The sequence below is a fragment of the Athene noctua genome, chromosome 2 (assembly GCF_965140245.1).
Source record: "Athene noctua chromosome 2, bAthNoc1.hap1.1, whole genome shotgun sequence".
Taxonomy (NCBI): Eukaryota; Metazoa; Chordata; class Aves; order Strigiformes; family Strigidae; genus Athene; species Athene noctua.
Genome location: NC_134038.1, coordinates 76,333,844 through 76,361,015, shown reverse-complemented (window position 1 = coordinate 76,361,015; position 27,172 = coordinate 76,333,844). Strand labels below are relative to the sequence as shown.

General features: G+C 39.2%; 1 protein-coding gene across 11 annotated transcripts in view; it reads right to left on the bottom strand.

Moving 5' to 3' along the window:
• Positions 1-5,497: 5,497 nt before the first annotated feature.
• COBL (cordon-bleu WH2 repeat protein) overlaps positions 5,498-27,172 on the bottom strand; it is a 211,658-nt gene continuing 189,983 nt past the window's right edge. For 9 of the 11 annotated variants that reach the window (XM_074899454.1, XM_074899450.1, XM_074899448.1 and 6 more), the window contains 5 exons: positions 18,604-18,707; positions 15,351-17,368; positions 14,594-14,713; positions 12,221-12,472; positions 5,498-6,808 (listed from right to left, as the gene is read on the bottom strand). In XM_074899454.1, the coding sequence (XP_074755555.1) occupies positions 6,791-6,808; positions 12,221-12,472; positions 14,594-14,713; positions 15,351-17,368; positions 18,604-18,707 (2,512 nt within the window). In that variant the 3' untranslated portion in view covers positions 5,498-6,790. The remainder of the gene's footprint in view (positions 6,809-12,220; positions 12,473-14,593; positions 14,714-15,350; positions 17,369-18,603; positions 18,708-27,172) is intronic. The other 2 variants (XM_074899451.1, XM_074899459.1) reach the window with 2 other exon arrangements.

Genomic DNA, 27,172 nt, shown 5'->3' with positions numbered 1-27,172 from the left:
AGCTAAGATTTATTGACTTATTTCAGCATGGAAATGACTATTAAGATTGACCTGTCAGCAGTTTTTAATTTAATTGCTTTTTGATCCTTCAGCCCTGAACATATTTGCATTTTCAACTAAGCATCTTTTGGCAATACTTGTAGAATATGGCAGAAGCAGTAGCTGAGATGCAGAGTCCTAAGGAAACCTGTGAGTTTCTCCATTTCTGCACATGTCCTGATGTTGAATTCCCAGTTTTTCGATCTTACTTTATCCTTACAAGCATGCTTTTGGGTGACAGTAGTACTGCTCTTTGTTTTAATTCCCTGGCCTTACAATCCTGCTGTGAACAGAGAAGATGTAGAATCTCAAAGGAACAATTTCCAACCTGAAACCAAACCAAGATGTATCTAAATCTGTCCCTGTTCTGCGCTCCCTGTCCATGTTAGTGTACAGGCTTCTACCCCAGGGTAAGGGGATGAAACCTGTGGCCACTCTGCATGGAAATGCATCTTAGGTTGCTCCCTAATAGAAAGAAAAGGTCTATGAGGATGACTTCCATGGCATCTACATGGAAAAACATAACACAGCATCCTTCTCTGTGGAGAAAACAAGCACTAATATGCAACCTAGTGCAAAACTGACTATTTGGAAAATAGGTAGGATGATCAGGAGTATAGATGAGAATGAGGAAGGGGAACAGCCCTCTCTTGGAATGTAAGACCTGCTCTGATTTCCAGTTTGAACCTGGAAAAATTCTCATGACAGATGCATAGGATAAAACTAGCAAGCTTTAACTTGTGAAACTGGGCTTAGAAGAACACTTTGTACAAACACTGGCTCCAGCAGCAGTAAAGCAGTGATTTTACTAACAGAGAATTGTTGCTAAATTATTCAACAACACTTAAAAATATAACTCTTTGCACTTCTGCAGCACTGGCTATCTGCAAATTGCCTCTGACAGTTCCTTCCATGAGCTGGAAAGTTTGGAACATTAGCAGTGAGGCTAATGAATGAGGGGACATGCACTGTGCAGGCAGCCAAACCACTGTTCTGTGTCCAGTGCCAGCTGGTTAGGGAACGCGCTGGGTTCACCCACCACCATGGCTGACTGAAGGACCAAGGGCTGGATTTTACCAGCAAAGGGCCTACAGTGGGGACAGCCAAGTCTGGTCTTGAGCACATCAACCGACCATGTAGCTCTATTAGCAGAGATACTTGCAGAGTTGGGATCAATTTTGTGACTTCCAAAATCCAGATGCATCAGGAGTTTTGTTGGAACTACAGCTTAGCGAGGTGCCTCCTGTACATCATCTGCACTGTTAGGTGTTGCTGTGGAAGGGAGGACTGCAGCCCTTTGGGTTACCTGTGTCTCACTCCTAGTTTTTGTCAGAGGGCAGACACAATCCATTTCCCTCTCCCTTTACCATTACTTCTGGTTTAAGGAGGAGATGAAACTGCATGAGCTACCTTCTACTGGGATCCAGGTGCTGAAGCTGCGCAAAAGTTGAATCACAAATCACTCTCCACCTCAACTGCCATTCACCTGCAGAGACTTTGCTCATCACTGTAACGGAAGCATTCAGTTGCCATCATGAGAACTGGCTACAACAAACCACATTTTCGTTTATTGCAAGGAAAAAAAAAAAAAATAAAAAAAAAAATTACAGAACCAAGCAGTAGTGCGACCCAAACCAGAACAGTCAAGTTGTGACCCGCTGCCCCCGTGCCAAGCACTACAAGGGACAGGTCCCAGTGCTTCTGACAGAAACTCCTCTGTTGAATGCATGAAATGAGACAAAGGAAACCCATGCATACTTGCACTGTGCTTGCTTTGTTCCTATTGCAGTAAACACAGGTTATGATGTGAAAGACAATGATGTTCCACAGTCTTGTTCTTTCATTAAGGTTTCCTTTTTCAACTCCTGAATTGCAAACTGGACAGTGGTGTTTGTGTATGAATAATGCCCTCTTTCAGTCTGGTGTTCAACTGCAACACCACTATGCTTTGTTCAGGGGGAAACCTTTGGGGCTTCGAGCACAATAATGACCTCAGAAAACAGACATGGCATGTACATGTTTTTATCACTCTACAGACAAAAATGTAACAAAGAAAAAAGCAAAAGGAATTGGCTGAAGACAGCATTATCTGGAGCTGGATTTGACATTGCCTCCAGCAGTGACTGTGTATAGCTGTTGTGACTGCATCAAAACTTAGTCTCTGACTTTCTCAAAGTTCCTATTTTACAGGACAAAAAAAGCTACTGTTAAAAATGGAAAAGGATCCTGTGGTAAAGATGCTTTTTTAACTATCCCTGACTTCCTGAAACAATGAAGGAGATTGTGTGTGTGCACTCCCATACATACGGAATGAATGATGAGAGGGAACAGGCAATGGAAGCGAGTTTGTTCTTAAACTCCTAAAGTGTGAAAAACACAATACCACTGTTAAGTAGTTCTATTTTATCTCTCTTTTTAAAGAGTCTTCAGTGTTGCAACAAATCAGAAAACTGTTTAAACAAGAACAAAAAACCCCCTCAAATTGGTAGACAAACACAGGAGCATGTGACATATCTGGTGCAGCATCATGTAGCCTGTTAGTACTTAACCAAATTATATTTGTTTAACAAATACTTAATAATATTTAGTAACAATAACAAAAAGAGAGTACCTTTTTGCTCTGAGAAAAGTTCATCCATCTTAGCATACTTTGATGAACAACCCTGGGAATTCAACTATATGGAAACTTTCTCCAGCCAAATGAAGACATCAGCAATGAATTAAACTCCACACCCTACTATGTAAGGAAAAGAAAAACAGATTGGAACAACGTTGCACCAAATCCAGGTGAACGTTACTGAAAAAGTAGGAATTTCTTTGTTTAATTTTATTTTTAAGAAAGGAACTCTGTTATTGCAAAGGTAATTTTCTGCAAGCAGGGAAATGCAACCATTATGGCAGCTATAGCCATAGCAAGGGTATAGCATATTTTATCGTTTGTGCTCAACAGCAACAAACAGAGTAAGAACAGGACTAGTCTCATAAATCTTAACAGAAGTCTCAGAGGCAAAGCATGTTGGTACACATAATGCACGTGTAACTCAACAGAGGATTAGAGATGAGAAACAGTACACACAGTTAAATACGTAAAAGTTGCTAATTGGTGTAGAAAACAACTATTTCTCATATTGCACCAGTGCAGAACAATTTCATGAACATTTAATTCAAATCAAGTTTTTTTGCAGATCTTTGCATTCACATTAAACCATGTGCTTAATGCTAAGCAGCACCAAACAACAGAACTGCTTCTTTCTTTTCTGGAAAGGTTAGAGGGAAAACATCGCAAACTATCTTGGAGTGGCATTTTTCACTATTTCATAAATGCATCTCTTGTTCTCTTCCTTTTTCCTACACACTGATGAAGTGCCAATTTTTGGCTGTGGTAAATGTAGCATAAATTGTACAAATCACTTGTATGAGCTGGGGAAGTTGAATCCTGCCATTTTCGAAACTCTGTAGATTGATGAACATGTCAAAAGGTCTTTCGGTCCAATACTCTGCACAACCAACGTTAGCAGGCTGTCTGTACAAGGAAGAAGAATCTGTAATGAAGTCCCAGAAGTCAAATAGCTCATGCAGACAGCCAATATTATTTAAAATTAAATATCTAATCAGAGCGATTTAATGCTGGCTTTATGGTTGAGTAATACTCTGAGGTCAGTAAAATAAGAAAAAGTTAATAAAAACATGTAAAAAAGTGAAGGGGAGACCTACAAATTTTATCTGAGACATGAGAAAAGATTTCTCAAAGACCTGAACATTGATTTACACCTGTACAAGGAATAAAGATACCAAATCCAAATTATCCATTCAATTTCCACGGTGATGCCTTTTTCCACCTCATTTCAATACCTTACTCAAAAAGACAATATAAAGGACCAGATGATTCGGGCATATATCAGACTCTTTCCTCTGTTTGAACTGAGGCAAGAGTATATGGGGAAAATCGAGGCTGAGAGATACACTGGGGAAAAGGGGAGCTCACTGTCCTTTCAGTCCTTCAAAAAAGAAACCAGCCTGTAGATTGTCCAGCTACAAGTGCCATGAAAGGACATGTCAGGGGCTAACCTAGGTGGCATGTATACCTGCAGACACAGGCTGTGTCTGCACTAGCAAACGGCGTGCACCAGTAAGAACAGCTATATAGATGAAAATACTTGGTGCTGAGGACACAGTATCTTTACCAGACAAATTTCAGGGTTTTTCTTTTAACTTAGGACAAGCTCCAGCATGGTTCCATGGACTGAATGCCCATTTGTGCTGGAGCACATCTCCTGAACTAATGTTATTCAGTAGGAACCCAGTTTCTGAGCCCTGAAGCAGGGTAAAAGAAGGGATGAGTGGGTGAAGAGCTTCAAAGTGCTTGTCTGATATGCACTAGAACACTGACTACTTCCCAAATAAAGACTGCTAAAAGCATTAATAGAAAGCTATTTCATGGAAGGGTCATACCTATAACTAGACTTCATTATAGTGAAATGTCCGCTCACTTAGGGTTAAATTAAGCTGCTACCAGGAATTCAACAGCACCGGGATGACAATGTAAGAGCATCCCATCAACAAGGGAAGGGAACGAACACCCAGTCTAGCTTCCTACTGTAAGCAGCTAAACTCCCCCTCCATTTTTAGCTTGAGCTGTGACTGAGCCAGCAGGATTTTTTGTAATTTTTTTGCTGTCACAGTGAAGGTAACATCTCATCTGCAGCTGTTTATAGTTTTTGACCCATGGGAATTCAATACTCAGGAGTTTATTCATGAATAACTCTTTTATAAACTTTAGTTCTATACCGTGCCAGCAACCAGAATCAGGACGTTTGCCTTGAAAAGCCTGGTGTTATCTCAAAATCCAGTTCTGGATCCCTTACATTGAAAAGTAAATACTCATACAACTTACTACACCAAAGGAGTGTTAGTAAGGAGGGGCTACAGACCCAGGCCCTTCAGGCAACACTAAGCACAAGGAGACCTGCACTGAATTTTGGTTTATGGTACCTAACCAAGGAAGCTATATTTGCTGCTGGTGGGACTACAGCATTTAACTGAATACTTCCCTGTGATAGCATTTTTAATATGTTAATATTTCTGATCTAAAGCATACTGAGAAGACTTTTAAGGCAAAAGAAGGCTAACCAGTCAACAAAGGTGATCTTATTTATCCTAGGGTGTGACAGAGCACCTTAATTCTGAATCATTAGCTCCCCTAATGAGGAAATAGATTATTATCAGTGCTGCATTACTATCAAAGTGTATATAACTCTGAAATCTTGATTCTAATTGGTGATTTCCACTGTGTTCCTAGATTATTACTTGTGAGCCCTTTCCTGGCTTGAGACATTTTATATTAGACATGAGATATCAAACACAGCATACTGGTTTGCCTAAGTCCATCTCTAATTCTAATTTCTTTCTGTAAATGGAAAACATTTGGCAAAAAGAGTCTTTCAAGCCATGTCAGGTTTTGATTTTGTTTTTATTTGTGGCACTAACAGACATCAATATTTTACAATATATAATATGCAGTCACTTTAAATGCAGATGGCTAAATATTCTCATGCTTTCAACATTACATAGCTATACATTTTAAATTTCAACTCAAAAAAAAAAAAAGAATCTGCCATCACTCCTGTCTGTGATTATAAAAATGTAAATGTACAAACCTTCTCTTCTTCAGTTTCATTATAATATAGGAAATGTGAAAAAGCATTTTCATTTGTCCTTTTAATCAATTTAACGAAACATTTTCAAAATATGTACAACAACAACTACCAAAGTAGTTAGCATTTGAAAAAGATGCTGCTATAAATACTTGTGAGACAACATACAACAGCCATACAAATTGGAAACAAAGGACCAACTTATGCATGACCTGAACAAGACACAACGAAAGTTCTGGTTGCTGATACAAACCAGCTTCACTTCATTTTGCAGTGCAGGAATGAATTCTAAATCTTGGACCTCTGTGCAGTACTCTGAATTTTATTTATAACCTTCACAGTCTGTTGCAAATAAGAGACTCTTTAAGGTGTCTCAATATTTTTAAAGTGCCATGAATGTTACTAGGATTCAGTATATCTTTGCATATTAGCATTGTATACATCATATCCCATAAGTAACTTTTCAACAGACATCGTCTCACATTCATTATTGATTGCCTGATTTTCAGAGCTCCACCAGAGATATCAAGTGCATCTAATTTTAAAAAACAGTGACTCCAGCATATGACAATTTAGGTCCTTCATAATGCACCATAACTTTTTTCTTGTGATTGTTTTTTCATAGATCTTTATTCTGTTTTTCATCCTAATTGCTTACAGCCCTTTTCCAAATCAAATAAGAAGCAAGTAAATAGTTGGAAATAGTTACATATTTTTAACAACTTGAAATAAGTATTACTTTCCAGATAGTGAGCAAAGTCTTTTAATTTTGCCCATAAACACAATTAAGTATTAACACAGGACTGCACAGTGTTTATATTCTTATTAACCTGCCAACAAGAATAGTTTATTGGCAACCTTAAATATTCAGAGGCAAAACACAATTCCTTGGCACAGAAGCTTTACAGCAGAGCAACATATTTTCCCCTCAGAACCATTATGCAGGAACACACTGAAAATTAACTACAACTTATTTTGGCTTGTAGACAAGAGAATAAACTAAACTTCTTGATGTTTTTTGCCACTTCAGACCTTGAATGATGATTATGGGTGCATACGGGGTTAGATTTTCCAATTACCTGTTCTTTATACATGATTCAAACGAGCAGAGGGACCTATAACAAAGAAAAGCACATGACCATTCAAGATATTTTTAAACTGCCAGCTGTTGACATTGTTAACCAAACATTCTCCTGTGGGGCTGTTTCCAAGCTTGGTCTCTTCATCGACTCATTGAGGCTACTTAAAGCTTATCTGCTTTTTTCTAGCTGTACCAGTTGGTCTAATGAAAGGTGTTATCCTTCCCTAAAAAACCCACACCTCACACATCCTTAGATATTATGGTTGCAATTACAGGATTCGTGGAACATAGATGATGTATTTTTGTGTGAACTTCCTTTATTTTGTGGAATGAACAGAAACCCAGGCTGGGAATATGCAATATCTGACAGTCAAAATCTGTTCAGTATCGGTTAGCTGCCACTGGTCATAAACATCAATTGATGAGTAGTTTGCTTCTTGATTGAATGAAGGAAACTCCCAAAGGCTTTGACTCAGAAAGATACTTAAACAAATGCTTATGTTCCTTCCTAGTCCTCAGGTCATCTAAGCATAAGCTTCATTTTAAATACATGTGCTAGGGTGCTCTTCCAAAATCAAAGTTACTTTGAGCTTTGATTCTATCAGAGAGATACACATTAAGGCCACCACAAAAGCTAAACAGGAATAATGTATTTGATCAAGTCTAAATCTTCCATTTTGGCCTTAGTATCCATGGCAGAAGCTTTATTCTTGAGGAAAAAAGTAGGTCACAGTATAAATTATTAGGAAGGTGAAGAGTTCAAATTAAATTTTATCTTTCAATTCAAACGGAGTAACAGCATGCAAACAACTGCCTCTTACTGTGCATGGGAACTAGAATCACTTTATAGGCTCATTTGACTACCTGTTTATCAAGCTCGGCCAACCTTTCAGTGGGGCCTCCTGCCCCACTTGAAGCATACCAAAACCAACATCAACTGTGGCTTTGAGCCTGTAATCTCTGTCATTGCACCCACAGACATTGATGATAAGAAACAGTATTTCCTCATTCACGATTATATATCTCTGATTATGTGAGAAGAATAGTCCACTGCTTGACATAAAGGTATGGAACTAGGCCATGCTTCCTCGAAGACACTCAGCATGCCATAATTCAGATCGATGCATTACTTGTTGGCAACCAGCTTCAAATTATCCCAGTGTATACCAGGGTCTCATTGTAATGGGTGCAGTAATTACCTTACCTGGCTCCTTTGATTGCCAACAGAATGATACACTGCACGTATCAAGAGTTCGTGTGAGTAAATGTCGATACCAAACACTGGCATGAATGCTTGTGGATACTGTGATGGAGCCAAATTAATTTTTAAAATCACAGTGAGCAAACAGAAAAGGCTGCTTAGGTGCAGCTCCAATCTTTATTGGAAAAGATGCGAAAACTCTCTTGCATGTACCATTAAAAAGTGGTCTCCAGCAATCATTTTACCATGAGCAAAAGCCTGTTCTTCAGACATACAACTTGCCTTCCCCACCTTGTGCAGGCGCATTCCCCTGAAATGTTTCTATCAAATCCCTCTAAATCAACTCTACCTAAAATGAGTAGATGGCATATAAGCTAAGGAAACTTTTATAGCTTCTCTTTGTTGGGTAAGATTTCTAATCCTGCATGGGCTTGTGCTGCAACTATACCTACAGCTAGACATCTAACAGGTTATTTGCATGCGTAGTTATGGTTTTTTCCACAGACAATCACGGTAAATCCCAAGGCAAGTTACACAGACACAAAAGTACACATGCAATGATATACAGAATTTCAGAAATCTAGCTAGGCTATTTTGCATTTTCTGAGATAGAAATAGAAAGTTAAAAACTAGACATAAATATCTTAAGTGTGTGAAATTGTGACAGAAGCTTCTTGACACAATTTAAAGAAAACACTAGTTCACTTTTAACACCAGAAGCTCAAATGGTACAGCTCTATGACCTGAGTTTTGCTCACCAGAATTAGCCAAAATTTGGTCTCAGATCAGCTGTTTATTTCCTAGATCAACTGATTCTCCTTTGTACTGGAGGCAGACTACACAGCTTGGAAGCAGGCTCCTTGCTAGTGAGACACGTTCACTTCTCAAGACAATTAACCCCCAAAGGTACTAGGTCAACCATCCTGGTTGGTGGCTTTACTTGATGCCATCTCCCTGACTTGCTGTTATACTTTGGATGTGTTAAACACCTGCCAGGTTCCTCCACAGACCATTCTGAAAACTGAAGAAAAAGGTTACTTCCTACACATTGTCAGGTCTTTTCCAGTTTGGTAAGTTCATTCCTTTCCAGTAACATGTCTGTTTCTCCATTCCCTTTGGGTAGGATCTATAGTCTAACCACTTTCTGCCAGGTCTCTGAACTGCACTGCACTGGGGATGAACCATTTTACTGAGCAGGCCCAAATGGGCTTGGCACCCGCAAGAATTTTCCTTCGGGAGTCTGTGGACAGCAACAGTGTATGCAATAAAACAGAAGCCATTTCTTCAAAACAAAGTATGATTTATTTGCCAAAGCAGGCACAGTACTCCAAGAGATGGATTAAAGAACAGCCAGGAGACCTATGAGCGTACTGTCTTACCTATACTTGGCATTTCCCTCAAGTACCTATTTTTGCTCTGGTTTGTTTTGGCTGACCCAATTACAGCCTATGTGGTGCAGACCCTGACTCTCAGCAAGGCAAGGTCAGCCTGCATCAATTTCTCTCCTCCCTTCCTGCACAGTGGATCTTTTAACCTTAAAGTTCATGACTTTAGCAAACAGCTGTGTAATCAGGGGTGGAGTGGAGGAGTTGCCTTTTCACAGATATTAATAGAGCTCAAATGTTTGTTGGGATGCTCCTTATCTAGGCAATTGGTTGCTTTTTACGTTTGGTTCCCCTGACAGCTTTGTTTGATCTACTTCCATTGCAAATAACCCCTCATAAATAAGCACAAACTGAGTCATACATAACTAAGCAATACAGATTCTTCCCAGTTCCCCACTATTAGCTAAATAAATGACTTCACCATCAGAAGGCTTGTCCCAGAAAACCTTGAGAAGACAATGGAAGAGAAACAGATGCAATTACTGAACTGAACTACCAACTCTGTTGTCTAGTTTCCGCAATGAAAATCTTCTAGAAAGCAAAGCCAAAAATGGCTCTGTGCTCACATCTCCAAATCATGACATAGATCTTTGACAGAGGAGGCAAGACAAAGAAAAAGGTTTGCTTCATCCCTGTCTCAAAACTACCTGCCAGTCACTGTCACAAACCACTCAGTGTTCCTTGGAGATATGTTCTTCAGCTCTAAAGGAAGAGAACCCTGATGTGCAGCTATCCTGCATTCTCTCTCTATGGATTCAACTTTTGCTGTCATAAGTTGTCCAACTGCAGGGCAGGATCAGAATGCAGCTCTCATTGAACGCAGAAAGCTAGAAGAGATATTAATACATACTGGATAGAAAGTTTTTGAGAAATCTGATAACATTTTTACTTCTATCAGTTATTAAGGGCAGGAGATCTCAGATGACAAAGTGAAACAATGTCTCTGGCATATACAAGACTTAGCTTGCATATCCAATATCTTAAAGGACAGCACAGTAATAAGAAAATCATACTCTGCCTTGGACAAAACACTGCTCTCTTCTGTTTTCATAAAAGACCCATGTAATAAGAGATGTACTCTTCTGTCATTTCAATGTCAAAACTACCAAAAACTACTCTGTCTTGAAAATGAAAGAAGACAAGCACAGTATTTAGCAGAATGCATCTGTATATCCAGCTTACGTTCATGGTCTACACCGGCTATCCAACTGTTTTGAAACTAATCCCCAAGGATATGATGAAGACATGTTTTAATGAGTAAAACTATAGGTCCCCTCAGAGACTTCTAGATCTAGAAAACAACTGTATGAAGTATTCTTGAATGTCCAAATCAATTTTTCTTTTTCTGTAAATTTGTGAAGTGGAGAAGTAAAGGCCTAATCTGGAGTATTATTTCTTCGTAATTTGTAGTCTTAGAATCATAGAATATCTCAAGTTGGAAGGGACCCATAAGAATCATCAAGTCCAACTCCCTGCTCCTTTCAGCACTACCGAAAACTAAACCACATGACTAAAAGCATTGTCCAAATGCTCCTTGAACTCTGTCAGGCTTGATGCCATGGTCACTTCCCTGGGCAGCCTGTTGCAGTGACTGACCATCCTCTCAGTGAAGAACCTTTTCCTGATGCCCCATCTGAACTTCCCCTGACACAATTTCATGCCATTTCCTCATGTCCTGTTGCTGGTTACCAGAGAGAGGGGATCAGCACCTCCCCCTCCACTGCCCCCCTTGAGGAAGGAAGGACTGCAATGAGGTCAGCCCTCAATCTTCTCTTCTAGCTGAACAAAGTGACCTCAGTCACTCCTCATAATCGTATGCATAATGTAGATGTAATTTTTCACCTGTAAAATAACTGCACATTCAGATCAGTGTTTGCATGCTGATGTAAAGTTCCCTTAAACACCAATTTGTTTGTGCCATTTGTATGATTCTGTGGAATTTCTGGTTTATCAGAAACAAGATTTTTTTTGGTTACTTACTTTTTAATGTTAAAATTTGTTCATATTTTCTGAATTACTTTAAAGAGGACAAGTAAGCAAGGTTAAAGCCTATTTACACTTTTATGGTTGGTATCAGCTAAATCATGTGTTGGGAAAACTACATCTGCTTTTGTACATTCCCTAAAGTCCTTGGATCAAAGTCTATTCTTGGATACTGCAGTGTAATATTGGGATGACTCCACTAAGGCCAACTGATTTGCTTCTCTTTACCAAGAAATACAGTGTAACTTGAGTTTAGGAAGAACAAATTTTGATAAAAGAGATAAGTGAAGTTACTCCAAAAACCCATAGCTGACCCATAGCTGACCACAGAAGTGAAACACACATCATCCCATCAATAATGTTCAGGTAGACATTAAAATGACCCCACAGTTTTACTGACAGCTCTCAACACATGTGATCAAGGTGTAAGTGTTGGGAATCAAAGTCTAGGACACACTATTGAAATCAGGAGAGAATACTTATTTCTAAATTTGCTTCAGGGTCTCATATCCGATCTTTCTTAGGTTCACCTTGTCTAAAGGACATCCAGTATTATCTCAGACTCACAAGAATGAAAAGGGCATGAAAATGCTTTCTAAAATTATATTCATGCTCTTCATGTTCTCTTTATAAAAAAAAGTATTTTGACTATTGACATGGTTGCATATATGCACAGACTGGTTTAGTCTTAATAGTATGTTTTAATAGCTGTTGAGAGATTTGAAATACACTCCTGATCTTTCATTCAGATAGAGAAAACAGTGCATATACCTTCTTCTGATGGAAGAAATATGTGGCTAGAACAGCATATAAATGGCTCTCAAAGCACAGCAAGCATAATTGTTTCAAACACAATAAAATATAAAGGTACATCTACCTTTTTCAACTTCGCTGCTCCAGCACCAGAGCGAATGGCCTCCATCAGGGCTTGTCTTGCCTCCCCAGGGTTACCTGTAGCCGTGGCAGAGGATCTAGGAGCTGCTGCTGACAGCTGAATGGGAGGAGGTGGTGGCGGCTGGGCAGGGGCAGGTGGCATACAAAGCTTCTCTTCCTGAGGGTCTTCTGCCTTCCGCAAGGATAGTTCTGCATTCCTAAAGCTCTGCAGCTCTTTGGAGGCCAATGAGGAGATCTGCTCATGGTGCAGTTGAAAGGAGGCGATTAATATCAGGCATGACTAAACTGTAATTATTTGACATTTGATGCACTTTCAGCACCCCAGTTTCACTTTGCTTGAATGATGTAAAACACAGAGCTTTTGTTTGCTTATGGGATTGAACATCTGTTACTACTCACTCACATCACTCAGCTGGGCTGATTACCAGCATCAAGGATTTGGCATTGACTCTGTCTCAGAAACTCAATCTTTATTTACTGTAAGCTCCAGCATCCTGTAACTCTTCTTGGCATGTAAGGTAAGAGAGAGAGTTGAACTTGGTATTCATTTGGGAACAACCACAAGGGTTTTGGAATCAGGAAGATGTATTAAAGCTGCAGTAGCCACCCAGGAATCTCATTACTTTTTGCACTCTGGGCTGCACAGAAATAATCTCAAATGACAGGGAGGCTCTTCTAGATCTGAGCTCTCAGACATGGCTTCACTGAAAAAAATGCTGTTAAGCTTAAAGGTTCCAGCCATGCACAAAAAAAAAAAAGGACCAGGAAGAAATATGTGTAAACACTGAGAAGAAAATTAATTGATTGCTCTTCCAAGTGTGTTCCTGTGGAATTTCTGAAACTAAAATTTCTGCACGTATTACCATCTTGGAAACTCATCCTACTTTAAATGAATGCAGGGAGAGGATGCAATCTTTCAGACTAAGCCAGCTTTTCTGTCAACTGTCTCAACAAATATTTTTGCTGTTAACAACATTACTAGTAATAACCATGATAAATTGTTAGTAATTACAATGCTTTGGCAATTATTAGGAAATTCAATATCATGTGCCAAAGGGGAGGTTTTCAAGCAGATGCATTAGCTTTCCTTTCTCAAAGAAACTGAGGCACAAAACTTCTCTAGTGAAATATGAAAGGATTCTTCTCCCATCATTCAGAGAGATCCTATATTCTATTCCTTCACAGTATGTACACACACACGTAATATATGGGAATAATGTAATGCCAGATAAAACATGAACATTTGAGATAACATGAAAGGGACAGCCCCTGTCATCATAGCACATCTATGTCTTGCCTTGTACACATACAAACATGGTACTTTAACTAGCACAGGTGAGATGGTATGAAAAAGCAGCGTACGGTTTCCAGGCAACTTCCTTTAAAATGATGGCAAAAGCTTCACTGCTGGAGGAAAGTATTCCAAAAAGTCTCATGATAATACACCACCACTTCATTGTCAGAGCCTCTTTTACACAAATTTACATTTATTCCCAATGAATGCAGAATGCAGTTAAGTACGTGTGAAGATGGCTGCTGCCTACCACATTCTGTTCTCAGGCTCAGAGGAAGCTGTACCCCTACCTGCAGCAAGGGTAGTAAGATATGTGAGGGATGAAGTAATTCCCTAACACAGGCAGGAGATTCTTTCTATCTAATGCCAGCTATCTAGATATGTGCTAATGGCCTGAGTCATTGCACAAGGGAAACGGGAACCTCCTTGCCAAATACACATCGTTGGCTGGATTAGGGAACTGAGTGAAAATTAAGGCTAGAACAATGCAGGTTTTTGGCTATTAGAAATAAGAGATGCTTTAATGATTAGGTAAATCTTTCAGACAGAAGGAATCATCCTGCTGTGGCGAAAGCTGATGTTCCATCAACATCAATTACTTGCATGCAACTTGCATGCACCAGCTCATCTTAACAGATAAACAGCGTGCATGAAAAACCTCTAGTGAGTTTTCAGGTAACTGGGATTGGATGCATGTGGTAGGTAAGGCAAAGATATTAACCTAACTGCATGCTCCTGAAGTACAAAAAACCCCCACCTAAATGTGAAAATTATGAACATTTGATGTCTTCTTACACTCCCTGTAATTCACTTGGATCTCTACATGCTTCTTTCTCAGCTAAGAACACACCATTTGAAAGATATTAAGTTTTATGGCAGAGGATAGGATTGGACCTGCTATGCTATCTGTGTAAGTCAGATCTGGGCTTGTATCATATGATTTTGTTCTTAACTTTTCTCTTTGCAGCACACCGTTTAGTTTGTGGCATATCTGGGTTTATTCAAAACACCCAGTAGGAACAGACTGCACTTAAAGGATCACTTACCATCTTGATTTCTTACCTTTTTCAGCTTTGAGGTGCCACTGTGGCCTCGAATTGCTGCTAGTAGGGCTGAGCGCTCATTCTCTGGCTCCGCATATGAGGGCTTCCTGTGACTGCCATTTAGTGCACTGTCTGAAACCTAGAATATGAAAAGAATAAACCTCACATTGTTATTAGATATTTACTTAGAGATAGCTTGGAAACGGTATTAAAAATATTTTTGGCACTTGTACCAGAATGCAAGCTATGGAGACTAATAAGTCTGTTTTCTTTTGAGTCTGCTTTTACAACCCTTACTCACACTGAACGGTGAGGATATGTGTAGACAGTAATGCTGTACTTGCAGATGCAGTCTCATATACCCTGAGCATACCCTGAGCACAGTCAGTGTCAAACTAGTATCACCCAGTAATACACATGCAGTATTCTTTCCTTGGAGGTATTTACAAGTTTTGTTCATGCTGTGTGTTCCTGTTTTTACATAGCACACTGAAATGTGGGTTCAGCTCCTGGGCTAACCTCAGTTACCTCTCCTTTATGCTGTATCTCTGCACCCTCTGCCTCTTCTAGATAGTGCAGCAGCAATGGTGTTGCATAATATACAGGATGTGCAGAATAAGCAGTGGCTTGGTGTGTATTTTACCATTATAAATTTTTCAGATGCCTTGTGTACTCCTGGTCACCAGCAGCTGTATCAGTTATAAAACCTTTGGTGTCTGACAGGGTGAATACAGGGCTCTGGAGTCTGAACAGGTTAAAAAAAGTCTCCATCTTACCTTTCTGAGTTTTTCCTTTCCCCCTCCTGTTTGAATGGCTTCCATTAGGGCACTGTGCAGTGATGTGTCTTTTGGAACTGGTTTTTGGACGACAGGTTTGAACTTCTTTTTTGGTCCAAAGATATTGGTCTGCACATTAATATCCAGTTCACTGATGGCATCAATATCTGAATTATCAGGTTTCTCCTCCTGTTCTGACTCTGCGTTTGCTGCGGCACCATTTAGTTCGGGTGAAGCTTTAAGCGAACTAACTTGTACACCGTTAGCAGGAGGCCATTTAGGGACTCGTGAAGACGAGTTGAAAGAGGATGGGACTCCTTGGAGATCAGGCGACTTGAGAGATGAGGCTGAATTAATATGGGTCAAAGTCTCACATTTCGGGTCAAACAAAAGATGCACCTTTTTCTCCGCTATACTTTGTTTGCTGTTTAAACCATGATCATCTTCTGCACTGTAGTTATCCTTTGAAGAGGATTTAGTAAGTGGGACGCTGGCATTCTTTTTATAGAAACTCAGAGGAGTTGCTTGATTTGGTGCCCTGATGTTAACTACTTTGTTTTCCACGCCAGAATTATCACCAGGTATAAACCTGTGGGATGCTTTCTGGCTGGAAGTAAAAATACCTGAAAATGTTTCTCTTGTTTCTGCTGGTTCTGTTTCCACAGGGCTACATTTGGCCATAATAATACATCTTTTTGGTGAAACTTCAGCTTCAGTTTTAACCTCTTCTGTCCCTTGCTTATTTTCATCTTTCTGAAGATGTTCCGTAGAGTCAGGCTTAAAGGTAGTTATGCTGATGTGTCTTGCAATGGCAGAGGCAACATATTGACTTGAAGTTCTCCTATGTGGCTTTACAAATGGAAGCTCCAGCTTGTCCTTAATGGTTGAGGCCACTAATGGTGTTACTTGAGACTGTGTAACTGGAAGAGGTGGTTTGGTCCTTTCATTCTCAGACTGTCTTTCAGCTACCTGGGTAGTAGCAATTTGTGGTGCTACAGGTTTTGGAGCTGCAAGACAGACAGGTTTGTGTTCATGTTTTATAGTAAAGGGTTTAGAGTTTGCGGTGACTGCTGACTTTTTAGGAAGATGCTCAGCAGAGTCATCACTTTGTTTTTCCATAGAACTTGACCTCCAGAATGCCTTCACTTTCCCAAGATGAATTTCCTCACTTTCATCAGTAGAGGTACTTGGTATGGGCTTACTGACACCAGTGTTTGGGCCTATAAGGTTGCCTAGTTCATCTATCTTAATGGCACCAGTGGAGAGTGAAACTCCTCTATCAAAATGTTTTACTTCGGGTTTGGGAGGGACAACTTTGAAGGTTGTCAAACCCATTTTAGGTTCATAGTTTGTTCCTGAATTCTGGGCACGATGACACCATGTGGGTGTTGATGGGACTTCTGCATCAATTTTTTTTGCTGGTGGCCATTTGATTTCTAATTCCGATTTACTTTTTTTCAGAGATCTTTCTCTGTTACTACAGTCATTAAGTGGATTAATCTTCTCCTTTGCTGTACCGATTTCAGCTGTGGCCTTGGAGTGAGATGGAGTCATCTTAGATTTACACTCCTCAGACTTCACAGCTTGTTTGGGGGGAGGGTCCAGTCTTAAGTTCTTTTCACTTCTTTTTTCGAAGGAGGATGTGAGATATTCAAACATATCTCTCCTCTGTTCCACAGGCAACTGACTGAATTCATTTTCAGATGGTTGCTGATATATTAGGTCCTTGGATATGCATACAGCTCCACCATCTGTGTGTCCCTTACCAAAGGAACCTGCATTGTTGTTTTTATTTGTAAAGTTTCCTGTATTAACAGAGTCAGCTGAGATATTTTGTGAAACCCTTGTCTCTGTCTCTTGATTTCCAGCTGAGTTAGAGGTGTTAAATTCTGGAATATCATCTATGACTGTTACTGGAACAGAAATGGTAACATCTTGGGCAGCCTCAACTTTTCTTATATGAGGGCTCAACACTTCATTGATGTACTTGGAGTCAGAGTTACTTATACTATCCACTGCTGCAAAATACACATACAACATTATATACAGACAGTATTTAGGCAATATGACTTCAAATTACACGAACAGCCAGTACAAACTTAAGCAGATCAGATATTTTAGTTACACGAAAACTATCAGGAATATATTTATGTCTGTATTACAAAAAAGGAGAGATCTGGGTCCTTTTTATTGTCTGGTTGCTGATTAAGATCAGCCAAATATTCCTGCAGTCCTCCTGCTTCAGCCAGTGGGAAACATACAAATGCAGCTGAAAGCAGAATTTAATCTATTGTTCATACTTTATCTTTGACTAACTTCTCTCAGTGATAAACATTTCACCACATGACTCCAAAGGAGAAACATTTCTGAGAAACAGAGAACAACTCCAAATTATGTTTCCCAGACCTGGTAAGTAATAACAGCCCAGCTGAAGGATTTCCTTGAGCAAGCAAACAAAGAAACAGTGCTTATATCTTTTCTCTATTCTTCTCACCCTTCATTACCAGTGACTCCAGAAGCCTCACTGTGCAAGAAACTTAACTCTTCTCTCAACTTTGCTGGTATAAATCAAGGGTTACAACACAGAAGCTAAGAACTTGCAGTGTTAGAGAACTCAGAAATTAAATCAGAATCAAATCCACTGCAGAAGTACTGAAATAAAGATGGGAAGTTTTAAAAAACTATTCAACATCATTTGGTGACAAACTATTAATAGAGAAATATTTTATTCACAGTAGGAAAAAGAGGAGCACAAAATGACATTTTATCTCTTCCCACTGTTTCTTTTCATGTTTTTAAATTTTTAACTTTAAAATACATCTGCTAACACAGAGAAGGCATTGGATACAAAACTGTCCCCCCCTTCTCCACTTCATTATGATAAAATATAAAACAGAGGCACTGTTCATTAAGCACAGAGCTAAATTCAAAACTGATTTAGCTTCACTGAAGTCAATGAAATTATACCAAATTTGGCCCATAAACTGCTGTTCATCTCTTTTTGGTAGCAGACACCAAAATACAAGAACAATCTGATAAGCAGCTTGAAAAATATTCAGTGTGAGACTATAAAGAGAGGCTGTCCTATGAGCAAAGGGAGAACAGCTGCTTTGGATGGACCATATTCTTCCTCAGACCTGTGAGTTGTTCCCAGAGATCTTAGTGAGAAATATGCACGTTTAAGTACAGTTTGACTCTGCGTCTCCTGCTATTCCTCTCTCTTTTGTACTTCAGAGGTAACACACTTCCCTACCTTCTAAATCTTCATCCAGGCCAGCCGAAGTCTTCTGCAGTCGTGCAGCAAGGAATATATCCTCATTCTCATGCTTAGCCGAAGCCATTTCTTCATCTCTCCCGCTACATAAAAGAGGAGAAAAAGGTTGGGTCTCCCCATTTTTTTGCTTTGCACTGTTGCTCTGAAATACACTATCATTTCAGGCCCTTTGGTTCCACTGGGGTTATGAAACTCATTCCCCAAAATATGAAAAATATGCCACCTTAGAGAGACACACCGCCATAACGACACATCCACATCTAGAAAGGATCTCTGTGGTGCCTGAGCATACTCAGTTGTAGTCATGATCAAAAGATTAGGATTAATAAAGCCTGTTGCAAAGAAACGGGCTGGCTTCACTGTGAAGTACACATTTCAGCTGGGCTGCAGAAAAGCAGCATATGCCAAAGCAAAGGTTTTGCATATCCATACAATTTTAAAGCAGACCACTAGCCATCCTATGCACTCACTGTGCCAATATATCTTCACCTTAATTAAATAAAAATTGCATGGTAATGAAAAATAAATACAGTGAAGTGCTGTTAGACAATCACTCTGTATCCTGAGGGGAGGGAGGGGAGGAGGAAAGAGAAACTAATCCCTTGAGAGCTGTTCCGAATGAAACATATCAAGGGGCCTGATTTTGCCAGAAAATAATTCTATGGGTTTTGATGAAGTCGTACAATGATCTAAACCAAGTCTGAAATCAGAATGAGTGCCAAGTATTGTCTTGGCTTATTAAAAGAAAAAAAGAAAAAAAAAAAAGAAAAAAATGTAGCTAAGAAAAATCCTAACAAAAAATAACTAAAATAAAAAAACACCACATGGCAACCTGTTACACAACAGACCTTCTGTTTCCTAGGAAGAAAAATCTTGACCAGCAGAGCTCTTCTGTCTAACTCATTGAAGTTAAGATTTCATATTGAGCAGTTCATTTTTTCCAGCTACCTGTTCCTCACCCGAATTTAAAACATTGTCGTCTGTGACACTGTATCTAAGTTTTGCCCTTGTGATTAGCCTATTGAAAAATAATTTTCCATTCTAGGCACACTTAAACTAACTCTGGTCAGGTGAAGCAAATTTGCCCTTTTCAAGATCAAACCCTTAATGGCACAAATACAGTAACAGATGACTTTTTTTTTTTTTTGGTAGTTTTCCAAATACTACCTGAAAAATGCTATTCTTCTGCTGCCATTTAAGATAGTAATCTGAATAAAAATTCAGGCATTTTCCTGACATCGATTTCATTTATGTCTAATAATGTAGCTTCCTTTTTTGCTATTTTATTGTTTGATTTTTTCCCTTGCTCATACCAGGAGCAACTGAAAGCACATGTTGAAGCACCAGGTGTTATTTTATTTTATTTTATTTTATTTTATTTTTAATTATTTATTTAGCATTCACCTCTCCTTTCTTTATATCTTCTGTAACAGTCCTGGAGCCTGATTCATATACTTGCACCTAAACTGCCTTGAACTTACAAAGCTGAGTTCACGTAGGTGGGATCGATGAAAACAGCAAAATACATCTGCAGAGAAGGCTTCCAAAACTTTCCTCACATACACATCCTTGTTGATCTGAACATACAGATGGGATAGATTCAAGATGGCAAGGCTATATATGTGCCTAAGCGATTTCCTAAAGTGAAATCTAAGACAGAAATCTGTATTGGTTGGTTAAATACAGAAAAAGAGACACAGTGCTCTGTGACTGGAATACCATTTTTTCCAACATTTGCCATTGACCTGAGCTTTGACAGACCCTGAACATCCCCAGAAGTCAGTGTGAACTGATGATGCTCAGGCTCAGCCCCCACACTGCAAGACTCATGGTAAACTGAGTTTTTTCCCTGATGGATTAAGAGAAAGGTGGCACAAATCAGTCAAAGTCTCCAGCAGAGGCAACTGGTGTTGTAAGACTGCAGTCCTACTGTACCCTGAAGCATGCGTGCACACGCACGCACACACAGACACACACATCAGTGGGATTACTCGTTTGAGCAATCTGACAGAAGAATTCAATTTACTGCAGCATTCAGACTGGAAGAGAAGACTGGCAAACAAAACTCTCAACTTGAAGGTGGCAGAAAGAATGAACTGTCTGAATCTCACAATTTTTTTGTGGTGGAAAGTTTTATAAAATTAATAAAAACCACTTGCTCTTCTTTGAGTGCATTTTAAAACAATTTATTTGCAAACTCAAAGAGAGCATTTTCAATGGGAGAATCAAACTGTGCACCAGCTAAGCAACAGGTCTATCCAGCATGGAAGGCAAATATTGCTTTCTTCTTTACAAAGCTGGTTTTGTGGGATAGTTGTACACAGCTGGAAACAAATTAGTGACACAAGTTGAGAGACTCTTCAAGCTGCTGTGTTTTGGTTTTGTTGTTTTTCAAAGCCTTGGAAGAAAAATGTGTAAACCCCTATCTATCAGAGAATGAAGGCCATGCCAGCTCACCACCTTTTTGGTACCTGATCATATCTTTCTGTCTATTGCCTGACTATTCTATAATATAGCCAAAACCTGTATTACTAAGGTTGTCTGTGCTGGGCTTTCTCCAGGAAATAATAGGAACTATTGGCTTGAAAATTTTATGGGCATTTTATCTAGGGAAACATATTTGGGACTGGAACAGGGATTTTGGGGCTCCGAACATGCAGTGTAGGTCCACTGCACTGTCCAGCTCTTCTCTCATGTCAATCATTGGGAATCTTTCAATGCCTCCTTATAGCAAAATGATCTTCTCCTTGATGGGCGCAACAGTCAGCAGAGGTCTCTTTCATTATCCTCTGTGCACTTATGCAGTGACTATACATAATTTGCCTCTCAATCTCTGCTTCAATCTCCTTATCTAGACAACTGGGATAATAATATCCAATTCACATAATTTTTCTGAAGGAAAGGGAACAATGCAGTAAAAATGAAAGAATTCTTATTTGCTCTTACAGAGGGAGCTTCAGAAAAAGCAGTTCTTTTCTTTTGCATTTCCAAATTCCTGAAAGAGCTATTGTTCAATTCATCTCCAAACTCACCTACAAAGCAAGCCAGAAGGTATAGATTAATCACAGAGCTTTTCTTAAAATTCTTAGCATTGGGAATTTAAAGTGTGATACGTGTTTTGTGAGGTGAAGGTCTGGTAGTTTCCAGTAGCTCACATGATTTATAAATATGCCTAAGAAGACTCTTTCTCACAACAGTATATGGGAAAGGAAAACAAAAGAACCTCTAATTTTTTTTTTCATAGCCTTCTTCCCTTCTATCCCTATACACTTTTCTTTTGTTGACAGCTCTGTTTTGGCCATACTCCAAGAAAAATATGACTTATTCCGATACCATGTTTTACATTCTGGATAAACATTACCAATGGTATTTTCTCACACACACTTTTTTTGACTTAGGGAAGAACTTGATAACCTTATGTTGCCTTTTTGGTGAACGTAAGGCACTAAAAATGCAGCACTGGTGCCCATTTAGTCCAAGCTCAAAATGGCAAATGTGCACGATTCCTGGAAGCCTGCACACTTATTACTTATGTAGATTACGAGAGATTTGTGCAAGAACACAGAACGGAGAAAAGTGACTACTAAACTACAGCCTTCAGTGTTCCACTGAGCTCAGGCTACAATGCATAATTACTCCTCAGCAGTCATTTGCACAGTTGGAGACAAAATGAAACTTAGAGCAGCATTTCATCAAATAAGTGCCATGGGAGACAGACATTTATGAGCAAGTTTACATTCTAAGAAAGAGAGAAAATTCTCCAATAAACCTAGCTAGAAATGCTGCATTAAAAAGAAACACAAACCCGTGATAAGACAATGCGTTTGCACTGACAAAAGCTGCCATTTTGTTATAGTTAGAGCCTCTTTACATGGCAGTCTGCACGTGATAAAACTGACCCAAGTCTCCTTAAGCACTTTGCAGAAGTTCTGGCGAGCCTCAGGTATGGTACGAGAGGTAAAGACCACAAGTCCCACCGTAACTGTTTATTTACAACACAAACCTATGTAAACTGCAGAGAAGAGACTGAGGAAGAGATTCAGTTATTTAAACTTGGGCACTTGGTGCCATTTGCAATACTGTAGGATATTCAAAACATCTATCTGGGGCTGGTAGACAATACGGAAGACAGAGAGACCCATGTCCTGCTGGAATGGCAGCAGGCAAGACGACTCAGCCATAGACATCTCTCAGGTTATTTAATATGACCTGAAAGTCTCACTCATTTTGCATTATGTTTGCTGTATCAAAAGACTTGAGAACATGTCTCCTGTGAATTCGTTACTAGCTGCGGAGGGAAGACAGAGCCATTGTGAATAACAGTCAAATCCAGACGGGCACACCATGCAGTAGCACACACAGGGATGTAGTGACTGCTACGAGGCAGCTCAATGGACAAGAGCATTCAACTTCTCACATGTGTCTTAGGCAGTTAACAGGGACTGACTGACATGGAAAGGTGATAGGTTACTCCAGACTGGGATTTGGAGCATATGGGCTCCTTTCCCAGCTGTAACAGCCTTCTCAGTCTGATACAGGGGAATTACATTAATCAGTGTGTATGTATCCAAATTTGTCCTCTTCAAAATGAATTCACAATATTATCCTCTTACACATATGCTGGCAAGAGAAGTGCTTCTACCTTAGATATATATCAAAGTGCGTGTTAAAGATGAAATTATTTTAGTTTGTAGAAAGTATGGCTGAAACTTTTTGAATACAACTTTCTATTCAACCATGCCAGAAAGATGGCATTAAACTGTGTTTATATATTTGTTTTTGTGCATGATGCAGCAACGTACTCTTCAAAAGTGGATGTTAACTATTTTCCAGATTAACTGAAAGTTTACAAAATCTTAGGGACCATTCTTCCATTCTTTGCATTTCTTAGACTAGATGACTTTTTTCTATTTCCTTCCAAGGAATTATTATAACAGCAGCAGGAAAGCAGCTAGTGTATGTGGTAGACTTTATGGTCACCTAAGATATGACCTGATCAGCAATATTTTCCATTTCTGCTGCCTCCTGTGAATCTGAGCATAAAGTTTTAATGTTCAAACGACCAAAGCCTGTTAAAACGGAAAATTTGTAGACTGAGCAACCAACTTAGGACTGATTAGACAGCAAAGTCATCACTTGTCTTTGATGCAAGATTTCTGCAAGTGGCAACTAGGAAAAGGAAAAAGCACATGGCCATATTCTGTTGAATGTCAGATAACTTTGCCTTTTATGTTCTTCAATAAACGATAGAAAATTACAGCACATACTTTTTGAGAGCAAGGTACAGGTATAATTTCCGTTCCATGTTTTTTAGTTTGTGTTCTGTTTCTAGTTCTGTGACTGCATCAAACTTACAAAGGTCTTTAAACTGCATTTACATCTGTGTTGAATAAAATTCAGCAGAGATTGAATTAAACTGTTTTCCAATTCTAGAACACACAGGTCCAGTAGTGCCTTCAGCTATAACACCACCCAATTAAAAAAAAAAAACTTGCAAGTATAGATGAAGAGGAAAATATGGTAATTCTTCAGCATCAGCTGAGTTTATGGTCCTTCTGCAGTCCTCCTCCATGTTACTGGTCAAAAATTGAAACAGAAAGCAAATGAAAATGCTTTTGTTTAGTATCATTTTGTGTTTTAATGCTAGAAATCTCTAAGCTTGTTACATACCAGAGTGATTTAAGTTTCAGAGTCCCCTGACATATATTGGTTCCAGGGTCCTGTACATAAGCAGCAGCTTGTAGTTGCTATACAGCTGGAAGCATGCCCCCGCTCCCCCTCCTCACACGGGCCTCTGGCAACAGCTTCTCAACAGGAAAGCCCACAGGCGGACAGAATTGCCAGAAATAGTCAGGAAAGTGGACTAGCATGATTTAAATCTTAATACAAGCCACATCACCTGTGCAATACAATATTGCAAGTTAAAAGATGGCACAGTGAGGTTAAATAACCTCTTGGTTTACACAGAAAAATAAGAAACAGAGAAAGGACTAGAGCTTTTCCCTCCTGGAAGCCAGCACTACACCTTTAGCAACCAAAGCAACATGTAAAACATTCTACAGCTCCAAAGTATACGGCATTTTTCCAGTGGATGAGAAAGGCTAATCTGGATTCTTGCTCTATAATGACTGTGAGTATCTATTACTTAACCATAATATCATTACTATCTTCCCTCCATGGAGATATGCCAGCAAAAAAGTGCATGAGAGTATCCAAATTTAAAGCGTCTTCTGGAACAAGGGGAAAGGGAAAGCCAGAGATAAGGAAGGAAATTAGCAAAACTATGTAAGAAGCAGAGGCTTGCAAATCTGTCAGACATCTGGGTCTTAATTAAGTAATTTTTCATCCCTGAAGTTCTCCCTGTCACTTTAACCCTTTCTCTACATTCCTGCCACTTAAAACTACATTTCTGTTTTCCAAAAAGTAAAACATGTGCCTACCCAGCTAAAATAAAACCTATCCTATAGAGAAATAACAGAATAAAACTTCCCCATATTTCTCAGAGGTAGTTACAAATGACAAGTAATTATATAGAATGTGTTTGTGCACAGAGGGTATACACTACACACATACACTGCAATTTTTCATTACAGATTTTTTCTTTCCTTCCTGCCTGTCTTCTGCCACTCACTATTATAATTTTTCATCCTCTGACCAGCTTTATTGCTGAATTGTCTCCAGCTACTAACTTCTCTTTCCCTCCTGTTCTTCTCAAGTGGAATACAAAACCTTGTAACATTTGAATTTGAATGAGCTGAAAATTAAGCAGAACAAGTTCACCCATCCCTATTCTTTCCAGCTTTTGTTTTAAAACAACTCATCAAAACCCTAACAGTTTTGTAGAAAACAGCGAGTATTTCTCAGGTTGGTAATGAAGAAGACTCTTCTCCTCACCGTAGCTCCAACTGCCCCAACCACAGTCAAAGGTAACAAATTCTTCCAAGAGAAAGAGAGGAAATGGGATTATCCCTGTCCAGACCCACAGCATGAACTGATCTCAGGAGGGTTCCCCCACCCCCACCCTATGCCCTCCACTAGCTGTACGTGAAAAAATATTCCTCTCTCATGGCTACTGAAACGAAAAATCACAGGAGGGAAAAATTCCTTTTAGACCTTTGAAAGGTATTTTATCTTTTTGTTACAGACAAGTCTGTATTTATTTAGCTTTGTAACTGCCAAGTTCCCTTTACATTTTAAAATGCTTTTATTTTATAAATATTTTAATACATTTAAAACTTTATCAAAATTATAAAAAACTTCTGTTTTTTAAAGTGTTTTTCCTGCTCTGAGAGAGGCTGGTGGAACCACTCACTCTTAAGACCCCTTTAAAAAAACCCTGATTTCAATTGCTGATAACTTTGAGAAATTATACATCTTTGTTAGGTGGCAGTCCAAACGCAACAATTTATATCATGCCCATGATCATTCTATTATTTTATTTCAGCCAAAATAGCTAAATGTCTCCCAAGAACAGAGTTTGGAGGAAAACAAAAGCTGCATTCTGATACGTGAAATGCTATTTAATGCTCAGTCCTTTGAAAAAGGAGGTCCTGTCTGGTCTAACTGGTCACTAGTCTGCCTTGACCCTGCAAATCAGGTCTCCTTCTCTAAAATAGGATAGTGCCACCTTTTCATCTCATGTGAGTGCTGTGCAGAGAAATGAATTAAAGTCTGCATGGCACATGGATACTAGTGTGATGAGTAAGATGAGAAAATGGAAATTAAATAGTCCTATCTCCAGAAGACAACTTGAACTGAGAGTGAATGGTGGTATACCTGCTTTATTAATTGAGCTCTGAAACTTAGGAAGAAAATAAAAAAAACCCACAGTATGATGACTTTAACTAGAGACTTTATCATACTGCACAAAAGGTGGAGAATTAAGGTTAAAGGGGGGAATCTAAGGTTAAACAGTCAGCCTTAGTATTAATGTTACCTGACTTTGAGCGCGTGACCTAGCATCCCTAATAATATTATTTTAACATAATTTTTAATGTATAATTATTTATAAAGCTCCAGACAGTAGGTGTGCATGATGCTTTATAGGCATATAAAATTGTCTGATCCCTGCCCCTAGGAGCTTGCGTGATGACACCACACAAGGGATGGGAAAGGAGGGGGTATGGGAGGACAGAGTTGCAACACTGTGAGATCATGAGATGTACTTACTGCTACATAAGCAACATTTCAGCTTCTCTGTGGTTTTCTTGTTACTCATTTAACACTATATATTAAAATTTGGTGAACAGATACATAGCACAAAGAAATCAACTGTAAGGAAGGATATGAAGAAAGAGAACTATGTAGTACAGTGTTGAGAGTCAGCAGTTAATATTAAAACATTCACAGCCAAACGTAGTATGTAGTCAATTATTTATATGGGGTTAGCCCTTGGCACCTCCAGCTGAGGTCTGGATTCTGCTCCACCAGGCACTGTGCAAACATATCATGAGATATGATAGCTCCGTTATGGTTTTTACCGTAAAAAAACAGTCAGTAGCTGAAGGGAGTATCAGAGGTGGAGAGACAAAGATGGTTAGAGGCAGAG